The 23,291-nt window shown below is 47.4% G+C and overlaps 2 protein-coding genes across 7 annotated transcripts; one reads left to right on the forward strand and one right to left on the reverse strand.

The window, feature by feature from the left end:
- Nucleotides 1-1,913: 1,913 nt before the first annotated feature.
- gje1a (gap junction protein epsilon 1a) lies at nucleotides 1,914-6,088 on the reverse strand. Of its 5 annotated transcripts, XM_029850037.1 has the most exons (5): nucleotides 5,990-6,088; nucleotides 4,736-4,918; nucleotides 3,712-3,909; nucleotides 3,360-3,584; nucleotides 1,914-3,194 (listed from the first exon to the last, which is right to left on the reverse strand). In XM_029850037.1, exons 1-4 carry the CDS (start codon nucleotides 6,050-6,052, stop codon nucleotides 3,387-3,389), a joined length of 642 nt encoding a protein of 213 aa, XP_029705897.1. In that variant the 5' UTR covers nucleotides 6,053-6,088; the 3' UTR covers nucleotides 1,914-3,194; nucleotides 3,360-3,386. The 5 variants fall into 5 exon arrangements, with proteins under 5 accessions (XP_029705897.1, XP_029705896.1, XP_011610087.1 ...); XM_029850036.1 differs by having other exon boundaries at nucleotides 1,914-3,584; XM_011611785.2 differs by having other exon boundaries at nucleotides 1,914-3,584; nucleotides 5,986-6,088.
- A 743-nt stretch (nucleotides 6,089-6,831) lies between these two features.
- On the forward strand, nucleotides 6,832-23,225 carry vta1 (vesicle (multivesicular body) trafficking 1). 2 transcript variants are annotated; one of them, XM_011611784.2, is made up of 8 exons: nucleotides 6,832-7,033; nucleotides 13,865-13,959; nucleotides 16,178-16,305; nucleotides 17,793-17,868; nucleotides 18,454-18,568; nucleotides 21,252-21,488; nucleotides 21,647-21,721; nucleotides 22,544-23,225. In XM_011611784.2, exons 1-8 carry the CDS (start codon nucleotides 6,943-6,945, stop codon nucleotides 22,687-22,689), a joined length of 963 nt encoding a protein of 320 aa, XP_011610086.2. In that variant the 5' UTR covers nucleotides 6,832-6,942; the 3' UTR covers nucleotides 22,690-23,225. The 2 variants fall into 2 exon arrangements, with proteins under 2 accessions (XP_011610086.2, XP_011610085.2); XM_011611783.2 differs by having other exon boundaries at nucleotides 6,833-7,033; nucleotides 21,644-21,721.
- Nucleotides 23,226-23,291: the final 66 nt, after the last annotated feature.

Raw genomic sequence — 23,291 nt, forward strand, 5'->3', positions numbered from 1 at the left:
GACAGACAGACAGACAGGCAGGCAGAGAGAGAGACAGACAGGCAGGCAGAGAGAGAGACAGACAGGCAGGCAGAGAGAGAGACAGACAGGCAGACAGAGAGACAGACAGGCAGAGAGGCAGGCAGAAAGACAGGCAGGCAGAGAGAGAGACAGGCAGACAGACAGACAGACAGACATTGGTTGATGGGGGTTGATGTTGGAGCTGAATAAAAACTTGTCACTATTATTGTCAAATGTGAGCATTAAATGAAATGAGTGTGTTTTTGTTTACCTGATTGTTTGTGTTCTTCTACAGTTCCAGACATCTGTTAAATGTGTTTAAATAAAACACAGTTCTGATCTGTATTTTTTGAGTTTCCTCATTTTCAGAACTTTTGACACCTGTCAGGACGAGACCTTTGGGGGCGTGGCTACAACCCCTGCCGACCAATCAGAACAAACAGATCCTGACCTGGGGGTGGAGCCGTATAGTGGTTAGAAACAATTAATCGTAACGATGACGGGGTTTCCATGGGTGGATACTGTAGACGGTCACCATGGTACCATACCGGGCGTTAATCACCCGCCACGTGGAAGGAAATGACCCTTGTGTTCTTGGTCTTTGGTGCGTTTCTCCAACAGCTGTTTCCAGATGAAAGCAGTTGTTTTGAAACCGTTCTGCTTGTCATTTTTTCACTGACTTAACATTCTGGGATGGAGCCATCTGGAGCTCGTGGTTCTGCTGGTCCAGGAAGAGAAGCAGCCTTCGGAGCCTGACTGATCCGATGGACTTGTGCCTATTCTTCAGTAGCATTTCCTGTTTCATCCAGCTGGAACATGATCAGCAACTTCGGAGTTAAATAAAATCACATCTGAATGTTTTTTTTTTTACTACAGAAAAACTAAAGTTGGAGATTCAGTTCTGGTTGCAAGTTCGTCAGTCATTTATTCAAACAGGAGACCTCCCCAAGGTGCCCACCAGGGGGCGTGTCCGGGCATTTACAGAACAGAACAGTAATAAAAGGGTCGGAAACATTCTCTGGGGAACATCAAAGTGCTGAACTAATGAAACAAAATGGTGGTCACAGACTTTTTCCCCTCCTTTAATCTTTAAAATCAAAGTCAGAGCAAGAGCAGAGATGCCAGAGCTCTGTTCTGATGGTCAGAAACACCTTCATGTTCTGTAAATGTCAATAAATAAAACAGTCAAAGGAACACTGAAAGAGTTAGTTTTATCCATCGCAACAAACCAGTTAAACAGGAAAATCAAAACTGGATTCTAGAAATGCAACGTTGATTTTTATTGTTGGACTTTTCTCAGACCGTCCCAGTGACACCTCATCCTGGGAAACCTCTTGGACGCAGCTCCAGTTTGGGATTTAATTCTTAAAACATGGCGCAGAGCTAACTCACCATAGTCTTCCAACCTGATTACAGAGAAGCACTTTTGCATACAAAATTTCTCTTTATCTTTTTAAAAACGGAACCCCCCTAGTGACTCAAATTGACATCAAATGTTATAACCACATAAAGCACAGACTTAACTCTTAGTTGACAGTGTAGCAAGAAAAACTGGGGATGTGGTGACACATTTTAAATGCAAAGATCTAAATATGCAGTTTATTATCCACAGATTGCTATTACTAACCTGTAAACGGTGATCAGTGACAAAAGCTCCGCAGGCCTGGTCACTAAGCTAACACGAATACTAGCTAGTTTATGTGTTGACCCTGAGGAGCTGGTGGGCTATGGATCATGCTATTCTGATGGTAAAATCACAAAGGATTCCTCAGATTATTGTTTTGAATCGACTGAACTCAATTAAATTAGCATCGACTTGAGAGCTTCTATGGTTTCTGCGTGCGTAAGGAATAAAGTACACAACAAATTGCATCAGAGCAGGAAAACAGGAGGTAATCAGCGACAGTTGATGTATTTCACCAGCAGAAAGTAAAGTTTAGCATTTTTATTCTATAAACGAGACAAAACAGTTGCAGGAAAAGTTAAAACGACAGTATCAGAACACAAAGTCCAAGCACAGGAGTCACACACCTATCTCAGACCTTCTGAAGGCCTTCAACGGTCTTTCTTTGCCTCTGAGATCAGAAGGTCTACAGAAAAACCTTAAAGTCTCCAAGGATCTGAAATAAGGTTTTGATCCACTTTTGTCTGCAATGTATGCATTTTAGTACCTGAGATGATAAACACATTGCTGAAAACTTGGTAACAAAAGTTGGATGGATGTCTGATAAGAAGTACAACTTCACAAACATGAGAGGTAATCTTCGTTAACCACGGTGACATTTTGTGTATCGCGTGTGAAGCTACGAGCTAACATGCTAACGCCCTGATGAAGGACCCGACGTGGACAAAAACTCATGTTAAAAGCAAAGTGAATGTTTCCAGACTCAATCAGCAGCTATGGTTACTGTTCATCCACAAAAGAATAGCTAGAAAATAAACCGAACTGGGCTCCGAAATGAAAAAAAAAACTATCAGATTTTTCATCCATCTGTTAAAATAATCAATAACGAAGCGATCTTGCTAGCCTGACCTCTGAATAACATGCTACAATCGTTGATAGCTGGTAATTATCGACAGTTTTCCTCAACATTCCCTTCGTTAAGTATTAGTCCTGATTCCACCAGTTTTATTGATTGGTTGATTTTGGATCTCCTCCCTCAAAGTCACAGACGATACCTGAACCTTCACAAGCTTATCGCCTCCTTCTCGAGGCTCTGACCCAGTTGGGCTCTGACCCGGTCGGGTTCGACCCCGGGGCCGGCGCCAGCGAGGGCCAGCGGCGGAGAGCAGGACGTTGTGTTTGGAGGCAGCAGCACACGCAGATCAGGAGCAGGAGCGTCAGGAGCAGGTCACGCGTGCTCGGGTCCAGTTTGTGGGTCACATGTGAGTAGCACCTGTACAGAGTCTGGGGTCCACCTGTACCTCACACACCACCATGTGATCATACTGCACTGATGAAATCACGTGTTAAAACTCCAGTTCTTCCAGAAGATTATCCCATCACGGGACGAAGGTCAACCTCCAGGAACATGGATTTGATAAACCATCTATGAACCAGACTTACCTGAACTCTAAATCATCATAGTTACAATAAGTCTTTCAGCCATATTGTAGAAAAAAAATCTGATTAAACTTTGTCCACCATGTTCATACAACACTTGCTGACACGGCCAATTAAGACCTTCTGACACCTGAAATACAACCAGAGATGATCCGTCAGGAATATTTCAGACTGTTAGCTGGAGCCACAGACTCATGGTGGACCAAAGGTGAAGTTCTGCTCTGACGTTAGCCTCCTCTTTGGTAAAAGTTCAGCGTTAGCTAACCGTGAGCCGAGTAAAGTGTCATGTTTTCACCTTTTTCGCACGTGTCCGTTCGTGTTGTCACTGGTTGTTGAGATAACCGAGCCGCCGACAGAGTATCTCAAAGATCTCAGCGACACAGAGAAGTATGGTGATGACAGTGAAGGTGTACATGGCACTGAGGAAGATGGTCTTCTCAAAGTGTTCAGGAACCATGCACTTGGTCACATTAAAGGTCTTTTCCAGAGCACTCGCGTCACACATGTACAGAGGGTGGACCTGGTGGAGAAAACACAGGCGCAGGGGTGAAGGCACGTCTCAACAATGGTGAGGTTTGGATGGAACCAAATGAAGGTTCTTTAAATCTAAGTCAGGACAGTTGCTGTCTCCTGGAATCTCTACCAACCTGGAAGCCAAAAAGGTGGCTCTGCAGCCAGAAGGCAATGACTTCCAGAATGATACGCAGAAGAACAGAAATTATGTAGAAGACGGTGTAGATGGGCCGTTCCAGGATCTCCTCCTGGTCAATGTTCTTACAGGCTGCATAGAGGTGAAACACAGCTCCAGGAACCAATACTGTCACTAACTGTAGAGCCCAGAACACCTGGAGAAGGAGAAGAAAGACTGGGGTTATGACGGAATAAAATGGAACATTTACAGATGATTAAGAGCAACGGGGTCTGAAAACAGCAGATCTTCTCAGTGGACATCTTCCACAACACTGAGAGGGACTCATCTGCCTCCAAGCATCCACATATATATCTTTTTCTGGGTGGAGCTTTAGGGTTCTTTGCTGTATCTTGACAGCTCCCAGGGCTGGACTCTCCTGGGTCTAGATCTTTGTTCCTGGGTTCTGCTGGAGCCACTCGTCCAGCTTGGGGGTAACAGCGCCAAGTGTCACTGACTGTCTTCACAGCTCTTTCAGGTTCTCCAGTTTCCTCCAGGTTGTTCCATCTTCCTGATGGTGGTGTCCTTCAGGACGACCACCTCTATCCCTGCAGCCATGTTCTCCTCGTTCTCCACCACTACGATGTTCACCTGGATCACCATCACCAGTTTGTCTGTATCTGGAAGTCCCACCAGGATCTTAACGCCCTTGTTCTCCACCGTTTCCAGTCCAAATTCGTCATTTCTGTTTCACCCATCTCTGGTGAACGTTAGGGTCCGACTCTTTATTTTCCTGTAATTCTGTCGCTGAAAATTCTGCCAAGTTCTGCCGTTTCCTCACAGAGTTCTAAAGCAGAGTGACACTTCGCTAACTAACGTTCTTTTAATGACCTCCTTCTTCTCTGCTTCTTCATCATTTAGCAGCGAGCAGCTCATTACTGCCCCCTGACGACTGTCAGCTGCCGTTAAAGAGCATTTTCTGGCTCCCGAAACACAAAAAGCTGATTCCAGAACCGGCCCCCGGGCCCAGGGGTGCTGCGTACCTGAGGCGTGATGGGTCTGAACTGGTTGTAGCAGTACAAGTTGAGTTCTCGGCGGTCAGGGTCACAGCTGAAGTGCAGCGCCTCATTCCCGTAGACGGCAAAGCCGAGAACGCCCAGGAAGAACATCCGTACTGAGCCGAAGAACAAGGTGTGGAACTGGCCTATCACAGTAGGAGGCCTGAGCTGGAACACACACACACACACACACACACACACACACACAGAGAAAACAGCTTTTGTCAGTCAGATAAATGCAGCAGCTCTGAGCTCCAAAGCAAAACCCCATCAGGTGAAACATCTCCGTGTTTTCCGCTCCCCGCCGACACCGACCAAAGCTCCAGACTCTCCCGACTGTCCCGAGTGGAAACAGATCACACTCGTTTGCGTTGGCGCCGCCGGACTGTCAGGAAAGTCTGAAGGTCAAACAGGGTCAGCAACGGCGAGCGTCTCCGCTCAGGTCTACTCACGCATCCTTCATAGAAGTTTTTGATGTAGTTTAAGGACATGTCTGGCTTCTCGCTGTCCCCTGTTTAATTCCGGGGCTGTTCTGGGCCCTCATGGCTGGTCGGCTGCTGGCACCAGTTAAAGGCCACCGACGGGAGAGCTACTGGATCTCCAGCTGACCCCCCCTCCCCCCCCCTCCCCATCTATCCTCAAAGCCTGTGTCAATGCATATTTTTGCCTTTTATCCCTCCATCAATTGACGTGCTCAGTAGAAAAAGGACAACAGAGCTGTCTCTGGGCGGCAACAATGGCCTGGTGGGGGACATGTGGTCAGTGCATTATAATCCCTGTAGAACTGTGTCAGCAAAAAAAACAACCTCCAGTTACACACAATGCAGAGAGGGAGATCACAAACATGCAACAAAATACAATGCTGCCAGCCGGGTTAGGGAGGACTATCGGCTTCTCCGCTCTGTTAGCTGAACTTGAGAGATTTTATTGTCAACAGAATCCATCAAATCCAATCAAATCACCTGTTTGTCAAGGTAAATAGAATCGCAGTTTCGAGCTCACACTTTGTTCACACATGAATAAATAAATAAAAAAGAAACGTGAAAAGTGGAAAAGAGTGATGACAACACACCCTGCACTGCAAATACTTCTGGAAGAGCATTGACGGAGCTGCTGTTGTCCCAAAATACAGTCAGTCCCGTTGGCCAGCAACACAGACAGAAAGCCCGAGAGTAACGAGTCAAACTCCAACAGCCAAAAATCGGACAAAGTCAAAGAAAATCAAGTCCACACACCAACCGTAATCCAGGCGGCGTGTTGTTCATTCCCCCCTCTTTTTCCACTCAGGGATCCTAAACTCATGCCAGTTTGCGGTACCTTGCGGGACAGAGTGCAGCGATTAAGATACAGAAAATGCAACTGGATCACCTCCTGTCGCACCTTTCAAAATAAACCCAGAGAGGAGCTGAGGGCAGAATGAACCTGTTTCTGAGAGGCTGTCAGCACACAGACAAAAAGTGAAAGTGACCTCAGAGGACCTCGTAAAAGTGTAAAACAGATAGTAAAAATAGACTTTAAACAATGGGTGACATCATCTCCTCTCATCACAGACAAACCCTCCGACAGCAATTTGGAAAGCTCTCGTCTCGTTGTCGTACTCCGCTGCTTTTATTTTGAAGGCTCGGTGCCGGAGCTTCCTGTGTCAGTGGTGTGGAACTCCTCTTACTTGACGAAACCTGATGGCAATGCGTGTCCTGGGAATGTCAGTGTTCGTCTTATTCAAACGTCAGTCACAGTGATCACGCATATCACACACACACACACACACACACACACACACACACACACACACGCACACACACACACACACACACAGTGTGCATGCATACATGCATTCGAGATGAAGCCAATTTACCAAACCAAAGCAAAACTTTAAATTGGAAGGATTTTGTGAAAACAGTTTTGTAATAAAAAGAATAAAAACGTTAAATCAGCTTCTCATTTCTACTGCTACAACAGAAATAAACTTTGCTAATAAATAATGTGCTTGGATTATTTAAACATAACAACATATGAATATCAATTTCAAAGCTTGATGTAACCACGAGGAAGGGCCGTGACGTCACCCGCACGTATATCCGGCCACCTCTATTGGCTGCTAATGCGGAAGTGGAGAGAAAGACTCGCTAACAACAACAGTGTAGTTTTAGCCGGTGTGTTTTTTGGCTACCTGTAGAATTGTTGAGGCCGACATGTCTTTACCGCCTCAGTTCAAACCCATACAGCACCACCTGCGAACGGCCCAGGAACACGAAACGCGTGACCCGGTGGTCGCGTACTACTGTAAGTCTCAATGCTCTCGGCAGTGTTAGCCGCGGCTAGCATGTAGCGTTAGCTTTGTTTACCTGAGCTTGTTAATTTGTGAGTCCAAGTTAAATCGCTCCAGCAGTGAACTGCTTTAGGTTGACACCAGTCAGCCCACTGCTGTTATCTCTCTGTGGTTAGCTTTGGCTACCTTTAGAATACTCTGGAATTTGTTGACTTTAGTTTGGGCACATGTTCACATGTCCTGATGGTTTTCCAGCAGAAGCAGATGTGCTTAAGTAACTTCAGTATCATTGTTACTGGGGTGACACGGTGGTCCAGCCTGTTCTTCAGGATCTTGAAGTCATTGATCAGTCAGACTGACTCAGCCGTGAAGGAATGAGCTCCACCCTGCTGCCCTCTCCCAGCCTCTGATGTCACCGTATCCATGGCTACGTCATAAACCATGACGACACAGCTCACAATATCGGGTAGACTTGGTGATTAGGACTTTGGACCAGGACCAACAGCTGCAAAGAACAATTAATGTTTAATAATTGTGTTGTGTTGATGATGTTTGACACCCTTTGGTGGTTTTGTGTTACCGAGCTAGAAGCTTTGCGGTTTTGCTGTCTTTACTATTTTGAAACTGGTGCTATAATCTTTCATCAAAAACTGTTTAATAAAAACTGCATGGTACAAGTCAAAGTTGGAAGATGGAGTCTGAAGTCAGACACTTGTCGCCTATAGATGAATAACTATAAAACAGTGGACATTTGTTTGTCACTAAATACCGTAGTAATTAATAACGACCGTCTTGCTTCTCGACTGCAACTGCAAAGCATGATGGGATACATTGCTTAGTTAGGGGCATGGGTTGAAGCACCTTGCAGAGTGCATCATGGGATGCATCGAGTACATTAGAGGTTATAGGAACGCAGTTGTGGATTAAAGAAACAAACCTCTGACAAATTCTGTATCTGTGAAGACACACGGACAGAGATGGGGGACAGAGTTCCGGCTGTGGGAGCAGACCAGTGGGGGGGGCACGCTAGGACAGGGTACAAAATTATTACGACTCCACAATAGTGAAACTGGTTTCATTGTGCTTTCGAGTCCCCGACTCCCACTGACCCCACAGAATCTGGCTTTATAAGCCATTTGTTGCCTTTTGCCCGTATTTCCTGGTTTTTCCAGGCATATACATGCAGCCCTGTGTGAATGTGAAGTGGAGCTGTGGGACTTGAGTGCAGCAGGGCGGACGTAGTGACCCAGTTGAGGTCTGACATTGTGGATCCACATAAAGAGACAAACCTGTCAAATCCAACCTGGTTTCAAAGGGACCCGACAGCTGACTGGGACTTTGATTCCAGGCAACGCTGGAATAAAGGCGGCCACCACATCTCTGCTGACAGCATACGGCCTTACCCGGCTGCTGTCGAGGCCTGTTGTCAACCCTGACGTTAGTGGGTCGTTAGTGGGTTTCTTCTCAGGGAGGAATCCAAGAGCCAGGTCCAGACTCCACACCTGAGTTTTCAGGCAATTCACGAGAGAGGGACCTCAGTCCTTCTAGAGCTTTAGTTCCGGAGCCGTATTGCTGTGAATAAGAGTGCAGCACATTTGCCCAAACATGTAACACACGCCCCCTTTCTCAGCCAGCAGCATGTCTAAGGCCATTCTATTCTGCATCGCTACCATAGAGGCTGCTGACAGTTGCTCAGCAGGTCCTACCGCATCCCTGGTCAGATTTGCTAATCTTTGAACATTATAGTGCACATAACTTATCCGGTCCACATTCGGTGGCATTGGGAAGAGCATTTGGATTGCAATGATTGGAAGATTTTCAAATCCAGCCACCACTTGATTAGCTAATTTATACTCCTCTGGAACTCCCCTAGGGACTCTTATTGCATCTATATACATGGGACAGATTCCAACGCAGATGAGCTCCTCCTCCGTAGGACGTGTCGTCGGCGTTAGGCCTGCTGATGTTGGTCTATTCGTACTCATTGTTTGGTTGCATCAATCCTCCGCAATCTCCCCATATTTCCCCAACTTTCCTGTGAAATCAAAGCACACATACCGGTTTGGTGCGCCCCTCCGTGGTTTGAAAAGTCCTGCAGTGGATTTGTTGCTAATTGGTGGGTAAATAGTAGCCAATTATGTCCAGTTTATGGGAGTGCTTTCTCTAGTTAATGCCATCATGCACTGACATCCCCAACTGTCATCAAAATGCAGAGGAGCCGGCTCGGTGAAAAAATGTGCTCTCCGCTAATTTTATCCTTTGCCTCCCTCACCAACCAATCTAGGCAAATATTGTCAGTCCCCGTTCCCGTGCTCAGTTGTATCATGTCTATTGGTTTTAGAGCCGAATAGTCAAGAGTTCTTACCTGCTGGGAGGAGTTACCCGATAGAGTACTCCTTCTTTTCTGGTATTGTGGTGGTGACATTAAGTGTATTTTGATCAACCCCATTGTGCGAGCATGAGAATTGAATAGGACCAGGTTCATAACGCAAGTAGACATCATACCTTCTCCACGACAGTCGATGACGTCACGTAAATCGAATTGAAAAGAGGTAGGGGCCCCCATCGTGTATTTCAATGTGATCGCTGCGGGGCATTCTCGTGGTGTGTCTCGCTTGGCTCGTGGATGACCCCAGAGGTTACTAGCACTTCCCCTGTTGCATGTTGGGGGTTTCTGACCTCGCAGACCCCTTGCTGCTCCCTTTCATGTCTGCGGTTTTCGGTACCTTGGCCCACTGCGAGAGGTGGTACCAAGTGTCGCCCTTCCTTCAAACCGGACCGCTGTGTCAGTGCGCGTTGTCACTCCACGTGGGCCCGTCCACCTCGGTTCCTGCCACTTCCTCTCACGGACCTTCAATGGCAGGTACTCCTCCCCTGTGAGGTCTGGTCTCTCCTGCGGTTCTGGTGGGATCTGGAGGGAAAAACTTGAACACATATCATTAAGTATTTTAAACAACACCTTGTTTGTTCTTAAAACGAGATCCATTATCGGACTGGATTGTTTTGCCCATTCTGCCTGCGCTTGCGCGTGCCCCCACTCTTGGAGTGTGCGGGGTCTTAAGTCCTCCATTTGTTCAGTCTCCACTGTCTTCATTATGTACATCCCAGCAGATCCAGTCCTGCTGCCTCTTTTGCAGCGTTATCTGCAACCGCATTTCCCCTGGAGTGAATGGTCCCATCACACTTTAATTACTGCCTAGTTAGAGGGGATCCGATCCACAAATTTTCATCTATTTCCTCATGTCTAGGTGGGACCCCTGTTACTGTTCGCCATCCGTTTCTCTTCCATGAACCCAGATCTCTATGTACAACAAAATAACCAAAAGCAGAATCAGAATAAATATTTACCGGTCTGCCTGGCGCCGCTGCCAGCGCCTTTTGCAACGCCACCACCTCCGCTCGCTGTGCTGATGCCGGCTCAACTTTCCCTGAGACCATCTTGATAACGTTCTCGCCTTCTCTCATCACAACTGCAAATCCTGCTCACAATCCCTCGTCCGCTTTGTGACAGCTTCCATCTCTGTACAAGTCTCCGGCACCTTGGATTGGACTTGCTTTTGGGTCCGACCTTGCTTTCGCCACTTGGGTCAAGAATGATGCTGTAATAACCTGGTACCATCCTTTCCCCCTGTTCAGCAGTGGACGTCAGATGTAGCTTATTTCTAGGAACAAACATCACTTTTTGGCTTTCAAGACATGCTTTCTATTACAGGGGAGCATTAAAATACGGCAGGTGATGGAATATTTTTAAAAAAAAACAGTAAAAGTGGTGACGCGGTGACGCTGGTGATTGATCACACACAGCATCGTCGGGGGATCTGTTCCACTGGAACATCAAGAAGGTCAGACTCTTGTTTGTGTTCTCATACTTAGTTCCTTATTAAGACGTGTCCTGGGAAGGGGCGATGAAAGAAACCGAAGATAGCCACAGGCAGGACAGGAAGTAAACACACACATAAACACAAAAGCTCCACAGGAAAACACGCGTTGCTACTGGGCCCTGCTCAGATTTTCCTTCTATAGCTATCAGAGATGATCACAAGGGTCTGACGTGAACGATGTTGTCATGACGGCCTTGCTCACGTACTTGACTACAGCAGCTAAAATATTCAGTTATGATCACCATGTAATGCAACACCACTTCACCACTGACCCACCATTGTTCTGATGACTACATCCGGACCAATCGGTCCAGAACCAAGACAATAGTCTACCACATCCGGACCAATCTGTCCAGAACCAAGACAATAGTCTACCACATCCGGACCAATCTGTCCAGAACCAAGACAATAGTCTACCACATCCGGACCAATCTGTCCAGAACCAAGACAATAGTCTACCACATCCGGACCAATCTGTCCAGAACCAAGACAATAATCTACCACATCCGGACCAATATGTCCAGAACCAAGACAATAGCCTACCACATCCGGACCAATCTGTCCAGAACCAAGACAATAGTCTACCACAGCCGGACCAATCTGTCCAGAACCACGACAATAGTCTACCACATCCGGACCAATCTGTCCAGAACCAAGACAATAGTCTACCACATCCGGACCAATCTGTCCAGAACCACGACAAAAGTCTACCACATTTGTCAACTTGTGGTCACTTCTCGGTCATAACGGCCAAACGCCTCTCTTTACTCGTTTTTTTTCAAATTTAACGATCAACACGGTTCACTTGACATCATTCAGCACTTTCGATTTAACAGGCAGCGCTCCCCTCTTTAGTCAGGCCTTTTCCGGATGATGCCAAGGACTGGTCGATCTGGACCTTCGACGTGCGCGCCCGTCCTACTCTCCTCTGGAGCAGATCACGTCGGGGTCACCAAATTGTCCGTTACAGACACGCCTGCTGTCGCGCTGTCCCGGGGGCTCCCTCCCCACCCCAGCATTGTCTCTTTTATTGAAACCGGCATGATTACATGGCAGGAGGCGTTTCTTTAGTTCCATAGTTTGCATCAGCCGAGTCACATTGCCCATATTTGACCATATTGAAGCGGCTCTCGGCCTGCGCACAGGTGCACAGCCGTGAGAACCCTAACCCAAGCAGATATCACACATTATTGTTTTGTCCTCCTCACAAACACGCTCACATACAGTTCCCCCAGTCCACTTTACCCCAGTTAATCCTTCTCACATTATCCATGACACTCCTCTACTTTTATTAAAATAGCTATAGCATAAAATGCAATTTCACAACAGGAAACATCGACTGCAACCGTCAAGGCCACTGGAGGTCAGCATCATCATGTGTTTAGACCGTGTCTGGGTGAGTGAGTGTGTACCTGGTGTGTGTACCTCCCAGCAGCAGCTGGCACACACAGAACTTTATTGATCGTTGTTGGATCTTCAGTAGCCACTCTGGGATTTTGGTAAACTGGGGCTCATGTTGAATTAAAACAATTCCAGATTATTCCCTCATGTCGGATGCAGATGAATTAATTAAAACTGAACATACGAGTGGGGATGATGGGGGGGGCTCTCTCTGGGAGCTTTTCTGATACACAAGGACTGAGGGTTATTACCCATGATGCCTGGGTGACTGAGACGGTCTGCTGGATTAATGTTTCAGCCCGTGTTCCGTTTCAGACTAAATAACAGGAACGTTTGATTTGGATCTGCTTGTCAGCCTTCTATTGGGGGCTGGTGGGGTCGAGCTGTTCGAGGGGTCTGCAGCCTGCAGTACCACTGTTGGACAGAAGGGGGCCCGTGTTGTCCTCTCTGCCCCCAATGCTTGTGTGTTGCAGTTTATTGTGCCAAAAAACACAACCGCTCTTTGTCTGTGGGCTCACTGACCGACTGTTTTACTGGTTTGGCTGCGTACATGTTCACATGTGTGTGACGCCAAGTTGCCTGCGTTGTGTTGATCGTTTTAGTCGGTCAAACTGTGAGCCGCAAACACTCAGTAAACAGCTTTCGAGACAAGCTGGATTTAAATGGAACACAAACCTGTCCCCGGGGTGCCTGCATTACCCGGATCACATTAGTGGAGACGCCCCAGGAAGAGTCACAATCTGCTCCTTTGATAAACTCACCAGGACCTTCCAAACTCAGGGCTTCTCCTCCAATTCTGATTAATAATGCAGACGTGAGTCGCACCTGTAACCTGCTGGTCTGTTGTGTCAGTGCTGAAGGAACTAAGCAGTGAGGGATTGTGGGAGTTGGAGTTCATCAGAATCCTGGCTTTTATTACATCTCAGAGACTACCGTATTTTCTGGACTATATGTCGCTCCGGAGTTTAAGTCGCACTAGCCAAAAAATGCATAATAAAGAAGAAAAATAGAAATAGAAGTCGCACTGGACTATAAGTCGCATTTTGGGGGAACATTTATTGATAAAATCTGAGACCAAGAACATACATTTCATCTTCAAAGGCAATTAGCATGGATTAGCAATAGGGTTACGGTATGCTAACGTAACAAATTCAGCTACATGACCCACAACGAACGAGTGAGTACGTGTCTGCTTTGTTAACGTAACATATTAACAGTTATTCAGATAACTATAGCATAAAGAACATCCGAGCAAGTTGACCAAACAATCAAGTCTAAGTCCATAGACGAAGCACCGCTTCTTCTTCTGCATCGCTAGAGGAACTCGCTCCTCAGGTACACATGCCTAGAGCGCCCTCCTGTGGTTGTCAGTGTGAAAATAACGAACATGTGAAATTCTGTAATAACGTATTTATTTAAGTCGCTCTGGAGTACAAGTCGCACCCCCTGACAACTATGAAAAAAAGTGCAACTTATAGTCCGGAAATTACGGTAATTGATGAGGATTTTTGTAGAATGAAGGTGTTAATGTGAAGCTCTGCCCCCCCCCCCCCCCCCCGGCAGGTCGACTCTATGCCATGCAGGCGGGCATGAAGCTGGACAGCAAAAGTCCAGAGTGCCGCAAGTTCTTGGTGAAACTCATGGACCAGCTGGAGTCGGTGAGTGAACGGCAGCCGTGAGGCCGTCTTTGTGTTTCCCAATTCATGACCCTCCTCTGTTTGATGATGATGATGATGATGATGATGGTCGAACATGTTACATGTTGAGGAGTCGGAGTTTACTGTTTACTGTTTTGATCTGTTATTTCACTCTCGACTGGACAAGCACACCACCCTGTTACACACTGTTACATGACGGGAGCTGCTTGTCAACAGGAGCCAAACTAATGAGCTTTTATGGAGTTGTTATGATGGGGAGGGGGGGGCAGCGTCTCAGTGGGGGTCACATAATGAGCTGGACATCACTGTCCAATCACAGTCCTTCAAAGTGTTCTCAGGTGAAAACAAGCAGGGGATGCTTAATGAATTGACCTGAGATCAGTTTGACATGGTGACGACAACACACACACACACACACACACACACACACACACACACACACACACACACACACACACACACACACACACACACCAGAGCTGTGGTTTTAACAGTAGCTTCAGGGATCTTCATTACTGTCACACACTCGTATCCGCTGCTTTGAAGTGTGTGTTCCTGTCATTTACACACACACCCCCACACACACTCTTCATGTTACTGTTGCTGACTTTTAACCCACATGTTTTTTTGTCTTTGCTAATTTGAAGTCATCAACCCACCGACCAACCAACCGACGTCTAATGAACATAATGAATCTCACTGTTGTGATGATTTCTGGAAATGTTTGCTTTATTTATTCTTTGTTCCTGCAGAATTTATACCGCAGTAAATCTGTGGTTGGGACTATAAACAAGCTTTAGGGGAATTTTCGGACACGTTTCAAGATGTTTTGGGGGAGGGTCACCTTCCTGCGCTGCTGTCTTCATCAGCCCAGGTTGACATGTGAAGGAAAGTATAATATTTAAATGTTTTCACGTGATTAGACGGGAGCTTTTATTCCCCGATGAGACAGAAAGGAGTATTTCTGTTGAACCTTGAGGTTTCCGTCCTGTTTCTTTATGAACTGCTGCTGTGACTCATTTCCACTGATCGAGCGAGTCAGCACACAAACCACAGCAGATTCTCTCTCTCTCCCTGATGACCTGGCTCGTACACATCGTGCATGTTGGACTCATTAATTCTATTTTCCAGCGCTGGCTCTGCTCTCTGAGGCTTCCCTCTCTCTGGGATGGTGGAAAATCTCTGCTTTAAAAGCAGTCGCAGGAGACCAGCAGCTCCACGAGCCGCTGCTCCGCTCAGCTCAGACGTTCTTTAATGAACTGGATTTTTGACATTCCTGTTTTAGCTTCTGTCACAAACGTGCACGCTGTTTCCTGAAGGTCATCTTTTTACCCGCCGTCATCATGTCGCGTTTTGTTGCCATGTGTGTAAGCAGGTTTGGGTTTGAAAATTCAGTTTTTCCAAATCCTTCAAAGGTCGACGTTCAAACTTGAAAACAAGACAACATAAATCTATAAAACCAGTAAATCAAGAAAACAAACATGTACTTCAACATTTCTAAAGTAATAAGCAACAACATCAGCTATAGTTTCTCAGGATCTCACCATGTTTCCATAGTTTGACTTTGGTTAAAATCACTTTTCTTTTGGTTATGTTGAAAGTCATTAAAAGTCATTAAAAGTTTGGGCTTAAGTCAGACGGAGATTCGTTTTGATCCCAGATTCTTTTTATTCCCTCTGTACATGTGATTCTGTGGTTTTACATTACACACACACACACACACACACACACACCACACACAGACAGTGAACAGTGTGTCTATTCAGTTTGGTCAGTTTCCACCTGCTGGAGGTAACCACGTGTTTGCTTTAGTGGGTTTTTACCAGAAACCTGAATCCCTGTAATAGACACACACACACACACACACACACACACACACACACACACAGTTGTCATCTTCGCTGCCGTCCTGCAGTAAACACAGATGGATGTTGCTTCTTTCCATTGTCTGATAAATGGAGCCAAAATAAGCTGAAATTAGGTTTTTGTCATCCAGATGACCCTCCGCTGACCGGCTGCGGCGGAGTTCAGAAGCTCCGCCCACTCTCTTAGAATAGAAAGCATAAAACCTGAAAGTACATTCGATTAACCTTTTACCATTCTCCCCCCAAACAGAGCCAACGTTTTTATTCTCTTGAACGGGACGTACGGCGACCATCTTTGTCTGACAGCCATATTTAAACATCGTGTTAAAGATTTGGTCACGTTTGCTTTGCAGATGAAGAAAGAGATGTCTGACAACGAGTCCATCACCCAGGAGGTGGTTGGCAACGCCCACATCGAAAACTACGCCATCAAGATGTTTCTGTACGCCGACAACGAGGACCGTTCGGGACGCTTCCACAAGTAAGAGTCTCTGCTCTCTTTATTCTCCTCCATCCGCTCCTGAAGCACCTGATCTGGTCTGTGGTGCTCCTGTACCAACATCTTCTATACATGTTGGTACAGGATCTTCTCTTAGCAACAGGTGATGAGCAACTGTTGCTAAATCTGAGCGACAGAAGCTCTGATGTTCTTTAAAACGTGACAGCGATTAACTTGAGACAGAGACAACGCCACGGTCACGTGTCACACGTCTGTGGAGCCTTTCCAAAGCCGTCTGTGTCACCTCTGTGTGCTTCAGCGTTACCATAGAAGCAGGTTCAGACAGCATGATGGACAGAAGTGGACAGTTGGCTCTCTGACCAAGGTTGCTGTCAGGGTTCTGCTTCTTCTGTCCCATGACTGTGTTACTGAGCCTGAGGTCTGCAGACGTCCTGCTGCCTTTAAACGGACTCATCTGGAAAAGTTGGCAGGTTCCAGGTCAACGTCGGTCCGTGTTTTTCCCGTCTTCAGCAGCTCGGAGCCTCCTCCACAGGCGTCCTCATATCGTCAACATGTGATCCGACCGTATTCTGGAATGTTCCCCCTCTAGACTGGGTGTGGATTTAATCCTGTTGAGGACTTTCGTTTAGTGATCCAGACTTCATTAAGCTGAATGTTTGAGTGTGAACGTCACAGCCAGAGGCACAACACAAAACACATTTTCATGTTTCATGCAGCTGAACTCCTGACTCATCACACCTCAGGAATAAACAGGAGTGAGTGTGTCTGTCTGTGTGTGCATGTGTGTGTCTGTGTGTGCATGTGTGTGTCTGTGTGTGCGCGAGAGCAAGAAAATAACCAGCCTGAAGATAAACAAATCTGCATTTTTCCAGTAGCTTCATAAAACTGAAAGTAAACAGTTAGCATGGCTAAACACCTATAAATACACATTAAATACACACATGCACACAAAGGTACACACAAGTATGCGCAGGTACTTAGAAGTATCCATATGTACACAGAAGGTCCCATGTGTATACAAGTGCACACACCTACCTAAGTGTGTGTTTGTTGGAATAAGAAACTTCCTCCAACATGTGGAGGCTCCTGCTGACACATTGTGCAACAAGGAGCCTATTCATCATCCTTACGTGTGTGTGCGCGCGCGTGTGTGTGTGTGTGTGGGTGGGTGGGTGTGTGTGTGTGTGTGAGAATCTGGACTGTGTCTTTTGGTTCTCATTTGCGCCCAGGTTTGTTTATTTATTTACTTGTGTAACCTTTATTTATGTTTCTCATTTACACTGACCCTGCCTGGCACAGAGGCATTACAGGTCGTCAGTAAGGACACGGAGACAGTCGGACCCCTACGACGTGTCCTCCGCTCCTGGACACACTAACAGTGACATATGTTGATACTGTTGATTACTGAAGCAGAAGCAGGACTAACGGCAGTAAGGAGACACTCGTCTGTCAGAGCCAACTAATAACAATGTTTTCCTCTCCTCCTCCTCCCCTTCTTCTCCATCCAGGAACATGATCAAGTCCTTCTACACGGCCAGTCTTCTGATGGACGTGCTGTCAGTGTTTGGAGAGTTATCAGAGGAGGTAAGATCAACTCTGTCAACACCTCTGACACTGCAGTCAGTCAGTCAGTCGCTCTCTCTCCTGGTGTGTGTGTGTGTGTGTGTGTGGTTGGAAACAACCTCGGCAGTCTTGTCTGGTTCAGACAGAAGATGGAGAAACACTGGTGGACCCGCGCAGCTCAAAGTTCTGCTGAAAACACCAAACTGGTCCGAACAGAGTCGAGTCTTGACCCGACCAAACATCTGCTGCATCATGGCTGATCCACATCCCCTGGAGCCCCGCCCCTTTTCACCTGCTCAACACGTTTATTAGATGCTGTTTCCTGTTTACTTGGTTAACTGGGAGTTCAGTGTGTGTGTTGGGGGGGGTATTATCACCAAAATGTTTCAACCCCAGCTCGAGGGTGAAATTTACATTAGTCCTAACACTGAGCTGACCTTTGTCCTGGACAATTAACAGCAGAGTTGAGGAGGGAAATGCTCTCACAGAGACGCCGTTTATCTCAATAAGCTGGAGCTGGTCAATAGTGCTATTGATCAGAGCCCTCAGTGTCGTGTGTGTGTGTGTGTGTTAATAAAGTTGTAAAGCCTCTTTTTGTGTCTGCAGAACATCCAGCACAGGAAGTACGCCCGCTGGAAGGCCACCTACATCCACAACTGCCTGAAGAGCGGCGAGACGCCGGAGTCTGGGCCCATCGGCATGGAGCTGGACATGGAAGCAGGTGGGGCGCGCTGATACGGCCCCGCTGCCATCCGCTTCCTCTGTTGCCATGGTTTCTTTGTCCACTTGTAGCTGCCAGTGTGAGAAGTCTGCATTGTTTCTTATCGGCTGTGCTGGTGTCGCAGGAAGAGCTGGAGGAGCGGCGCCAATAATGTTATTGATGTTCGATCGGGTTCAGCTACACCAGGGCAGAACTTTATTGATCAGTAGTTTGAAATGATCTTTCCAATGTCCTCAGCTGGTTGGAGGGAAATGATTGGTGAAGGATTTGGTATTTGAGTCTCCTGGTGGTGGTGTCACCTCTACGTCTCTGACCTTTTCCACATCGCGCAGCTCCCACTTCTCGCCGGCGTCCAGCCATAAAACACTAACCTTTGGAGAAAGAAAGCAGGAGGAAGTTCTTCAGAGCCTGAACGACCCAGATGTTTAAAGTTCAGCCCGAACAGGAAACAACCTTTTTGTTCGGTGTTTCATCCCGGGGTTCAGGGTTTAGCCGCCCGCCGCCAGCTTTTGTGACGGCTGCTGACCTTCTGAGGGCTCGTTTCTGCCCGAGTGGTCCGTAAAGAGCTTCAATCTGGATGATTTCAGAGGGTGAGGCACTTCTTCTGACAGGCGCTTCTTGATTTTGATGTTTGCCTCCCTCCATGATGGCTTTATAATCGTAGGAGTCACTTTTTCTGTTCCCGAGAGGCTGAAGAACAGATCTCCTGATGTGCGGAGCTCTTCCTGCCTGCACTGTTTTGTTGTCTATATTTCTGAGCAATACACAGAGATCTGACACCCATTTTACTGCCTCCTGCGGCTCCCAAGGGCGACGCCTCACGATCTTTGGTGGTTTTACATTTGAGCCTCACCCACCAGAGGGAATCAGCTCAGGTCTGATCATTATCAGAAACAACAACAGATTGATCTGAGGTGATCGGCCTAAACTGTATTGATCGTATCTGCTGACGTCCTGGCGTCTGTCAGGACCGGCAGAGCCAGATGGATCTCTATGCTCGCCAAATGCTGTAATAACATCCAGCTGTTGGCCACACCCACTCACACACATCTGGGCGTGTCTTTGACCCAAATGTCACCCAGCGCACGCACGCACGCACAGTGTGACTCTGGCGGTGATGACCTCATCAGGGATTATCCCCATGAATGGAAGGAACCAGCAGATATCGCTCACTCAGCGGGTGTGTGTGTGTGTGTGTGTGTGTGTGTGTGTGTGTGTGTGTGTGTGTGTGTGTGTGAGTGAGTGAGTGTGTGTGGGAGATATTACAGGTGTTTGTTTTTGGAGGCGTTATCACTCTGGCGGAGAACGTTTCTCTCCGATACGATCGTTGAAGCTCGATTTTGTCACTTGTGTTGACACAACATGATTACTGAAGCTGGAGACAAAGATTGGATTTTCCCACCTCTGTGGCGTCCGCGGCTTTACCGCCACGGTGGACGCACAATCGTCCGGCGGCACACTGGTCTGCCGTTAATCTTAATCTGACAGCAGAAAAACCTCCAAACCACTGAGAGAACCTTCGTCGTCCAGCTGATGTTTACATCTGGGCGAGATGTGATTGAATGAATATAGACTCAGCCGTGTTCCCTGAATGCATCATCCAAGTAAACCAGACTGGTTTCACACCAGTTAGCTGCGGCAGGTCTGAGGCCAAAGGTCACGTGATACCAGCATTTGTTATTCCGCAGAAGGGAAATTAGACTTGATTCATTACAGTAATGGACCATCCTGCCCTCAGTAGCACTCCCCTCAGGCCTGAAGTCTGGCTTCACTTTTTATTTAGAGTACACACACACACACACACACACACACACACACAGCAGTGCAGAAAGCTAGACATGGAACATACAGAAGAGCATTGTCTGGCAGCGCTGCGGTCTGATTTTCCATTGGTCAGGAGGAGACGCGTTTAGCAAAAGGAAAGGTGTGGGGGCGGGGCTTAGAGAGGAGCGGGCGAGCCCATCCAGCATCGGTGTTTGATGGCAAGTCAATTGGATCCTCGGACGTATTTCTACAGCGTAAATCAAAGGCACTAGAGAGGACATCAAAGCAGAGTGGACTGTAAATGCTCAGAAACACTAGCAGACTCCAGCTAGAGCTGGTTTGAGCAACTGGGATGTTTCAGTCAGTAAATGTCACCACTGATGTAGCGAACCAACAAAGCTGATGCAATTTATCTTCTCTTTGATAAGATAAGCTCCACATTTGGATGAGACAGGCTGCTGACAGCGGCTCTGGAGCGTGTCGGGTCAGAACCGGCAGACACGTTGTGAGGTGATCCAGGGTAGGAAGACGGCAACGGCCCAGGCAGAACAATGTGTTGGAGCGGGTCGGGGAGCACCGAGTGTTTAACATGTGTCCCAGTCACATGACGTAAGGGGGGAGGAGCCTCCAGTTCAGAACCGAGAACATTCCACCGTCGTCTCAGCAGAACCGTCTTTACATCTGGTTTGAATGTAGAATTCAGCTGTGTGTAACCTGACCCGGTTTTATTCACTTTCCTCTGAGGTAAACTTTGTTTCTCTGAGATTCTGCTGTTTACTGGTTCCTTTTAGTGCAGGTGGTGCCGGAAGGTCCAGTTTCAGGAAGGCTGACCACGGGTTTTCTTTAGGAGGAAGCTGCAGGTTCTGGTTGAGTCTGGGTGAGAGTGAAGCTAAGCTGTACCGTCTGAACGTCTGTGCAGATGTGGAGGGAGCTGAAGGTTACTCAGGTCTCGCTCATGGAGGCTCCTTCAGAGCTGGGCCGGACTTGTACACTCACCCGGACCAGGGTCAGAACCCCGCCCCGGGAATCGGCTTCACACCCGGTCCAGAATCAGGACCATCAGGTGCTCCGCCCACTACCAACTTCAACAACATCCACATCCCACCAGGGGCTCACGCGCCGGCCAACACCCCTGCCGAGCTGGCTCCGCCCACAGGTACTGACCCAGGTGGTCCCGATCAATAATCTCTTCAATAGTTAACGTGTGTGTCATTATTAGGTCATGATCAATCAGAATATTTGAGTTCTTCTTCAAATCCGCTTTATATTGATGCTGTGTTGACCTGTGTTCTCTCGGACCTCTGTAACCAGCAGAACCAGTGAAACCAGTGCCTCTGCCCCGCTCGGCGCCCACCGTGGACCCGTCACTGCTCAGCGCTCAGCAGCAGGGTGAGTCTCATCCTGACCTTGGTTCTGACCCGCGAAGAAGCTTCTCCTTCACTAATAAAGTTATGGAGTCGGGGTGTTTGGATAGAAGCGATTTGATTAGCGGAACCAGTCCGTTTGGATCCTCACATCTGCCTCAGGGGGAGCTGCTGAGCAAACGGTTGAAGGACCACAGGTTCTGACCGCGTTTGGTCCTCAGTCCGGCTAATGTGCTGCTCTTACCCCAGCTCCTCCTGGTTCCTGGGGCTCCTGCTCCCCCCTCTCTTCCTGCCTCTCCTCTCAGCTTTGGACATTCTGTCACTTCTGCCTCTGTGGAACCAAATGGGTTTGATAGGGGGTGAAGTCCTGGTGGAGCGAGGAAGACGATGGACCGACACCGAGAAGAAGAGTCGCATCAGTGTTTCATTACTGGCGAAGAACGGACCCGGATAAAAAACAGGAAGTGAGAAGTCTTTGGCTTCCTCCAGGAAATGCTTCAGTTGAATGTCAGAGGTCCGTAATGACCTGATGGACAGATAGAAGAACGAGTGGAAAACAGCGGAATGTAAATGAGCCCGGAGGGTTTGACCCACGGCCGTCTGAGAAGATGTTGGACTTCCTCCGGGGAGCTGGACGGCTGGACACCACAAACACACACCTGCCGCCAGCTGCACGCCAGCGGCGGTTTAGAGGGATTCTCAACCTAAAGGTGTTGCTGGGGCAGGTCTGGAGAACAGATGTTTGACGTGTCACATGACTTTTTTCCCACCGTGTGACCGTAACCGTGGTGATTTCCCTCTTGGTTCAGATCATTTTGATGACCATCTTCTTCTGTCCTCGCCGCAGGTGGCGTGCAACTCTCAGCAGAGGACTTCACTAAGGCGCAGAAGTTCTGCAAGTACGCCAGCAGCGCCCTGCAGTACGAAGACGTAGGCACGGCCATCCAGAACCTCCAGAAAGCCCTGAAGCTCCTCACCACCGGCAAAGAATGAAGCCTTTTGTCCCCTGGCCCTTCCCCCTCCTTCCTCCTCAGCACCGACAACAATGGCCGCCTCTGTCCAAGGAACCGGCCAATTCTTCATATTAAAGGAACGCTTCACCACAAGTGACAATCCAGTCATCATCTGCTCGTGTCGACGGAAAGTCCAGGCCGACCTTTCTCTGTTGCTAACACTGCTAACGCCGCTAATGCTGTGCTCTCTGAGGCTACAGTGAAACTTGTTTGAATTCACGTTAAATAAAATTTCTTGTCCTTTTCATTTAAAATCTCTGTGTTGGTCAAAGCCACAAAGTTTTTTTGGAACGTTTTTAAACTTTTCCTGGTGAAAGTTCATCATCAGAACTTTTGCTCTTTTGAGACGACACTCCGCTGGGGGGTCAACAGGGGGCGCTACTTTATCTCTGGCACGACACGTCACTTTCTTTAGCGGGATTCTTAATTTCTCGTTTCTCACAATTTGTTTCACTGGAAATTTTTAATGCAAATTCTGTCACTGATTAAACAGTTTGAATAAAATATGTGAAATAACATCTGTTTCATCCGTATGTTTTGTTTTTTAAGCGAATGTAAATGACCTGATACACCTGATGTCTG

This window comes from Takifugu rubripes, chromosome 16 (assembly GCF_901000725.2).
Source record: "Takifugu rubripes chromosome 16, fTakRub1.2, whole genome shotgun sequence".
Lineage (NCBI taxonomy): Eukaryota > Metazoa > Chordata > Actinopteri > Tetraodontiformes > Tetraodontidae > Takifugu > Takifugu rubripes.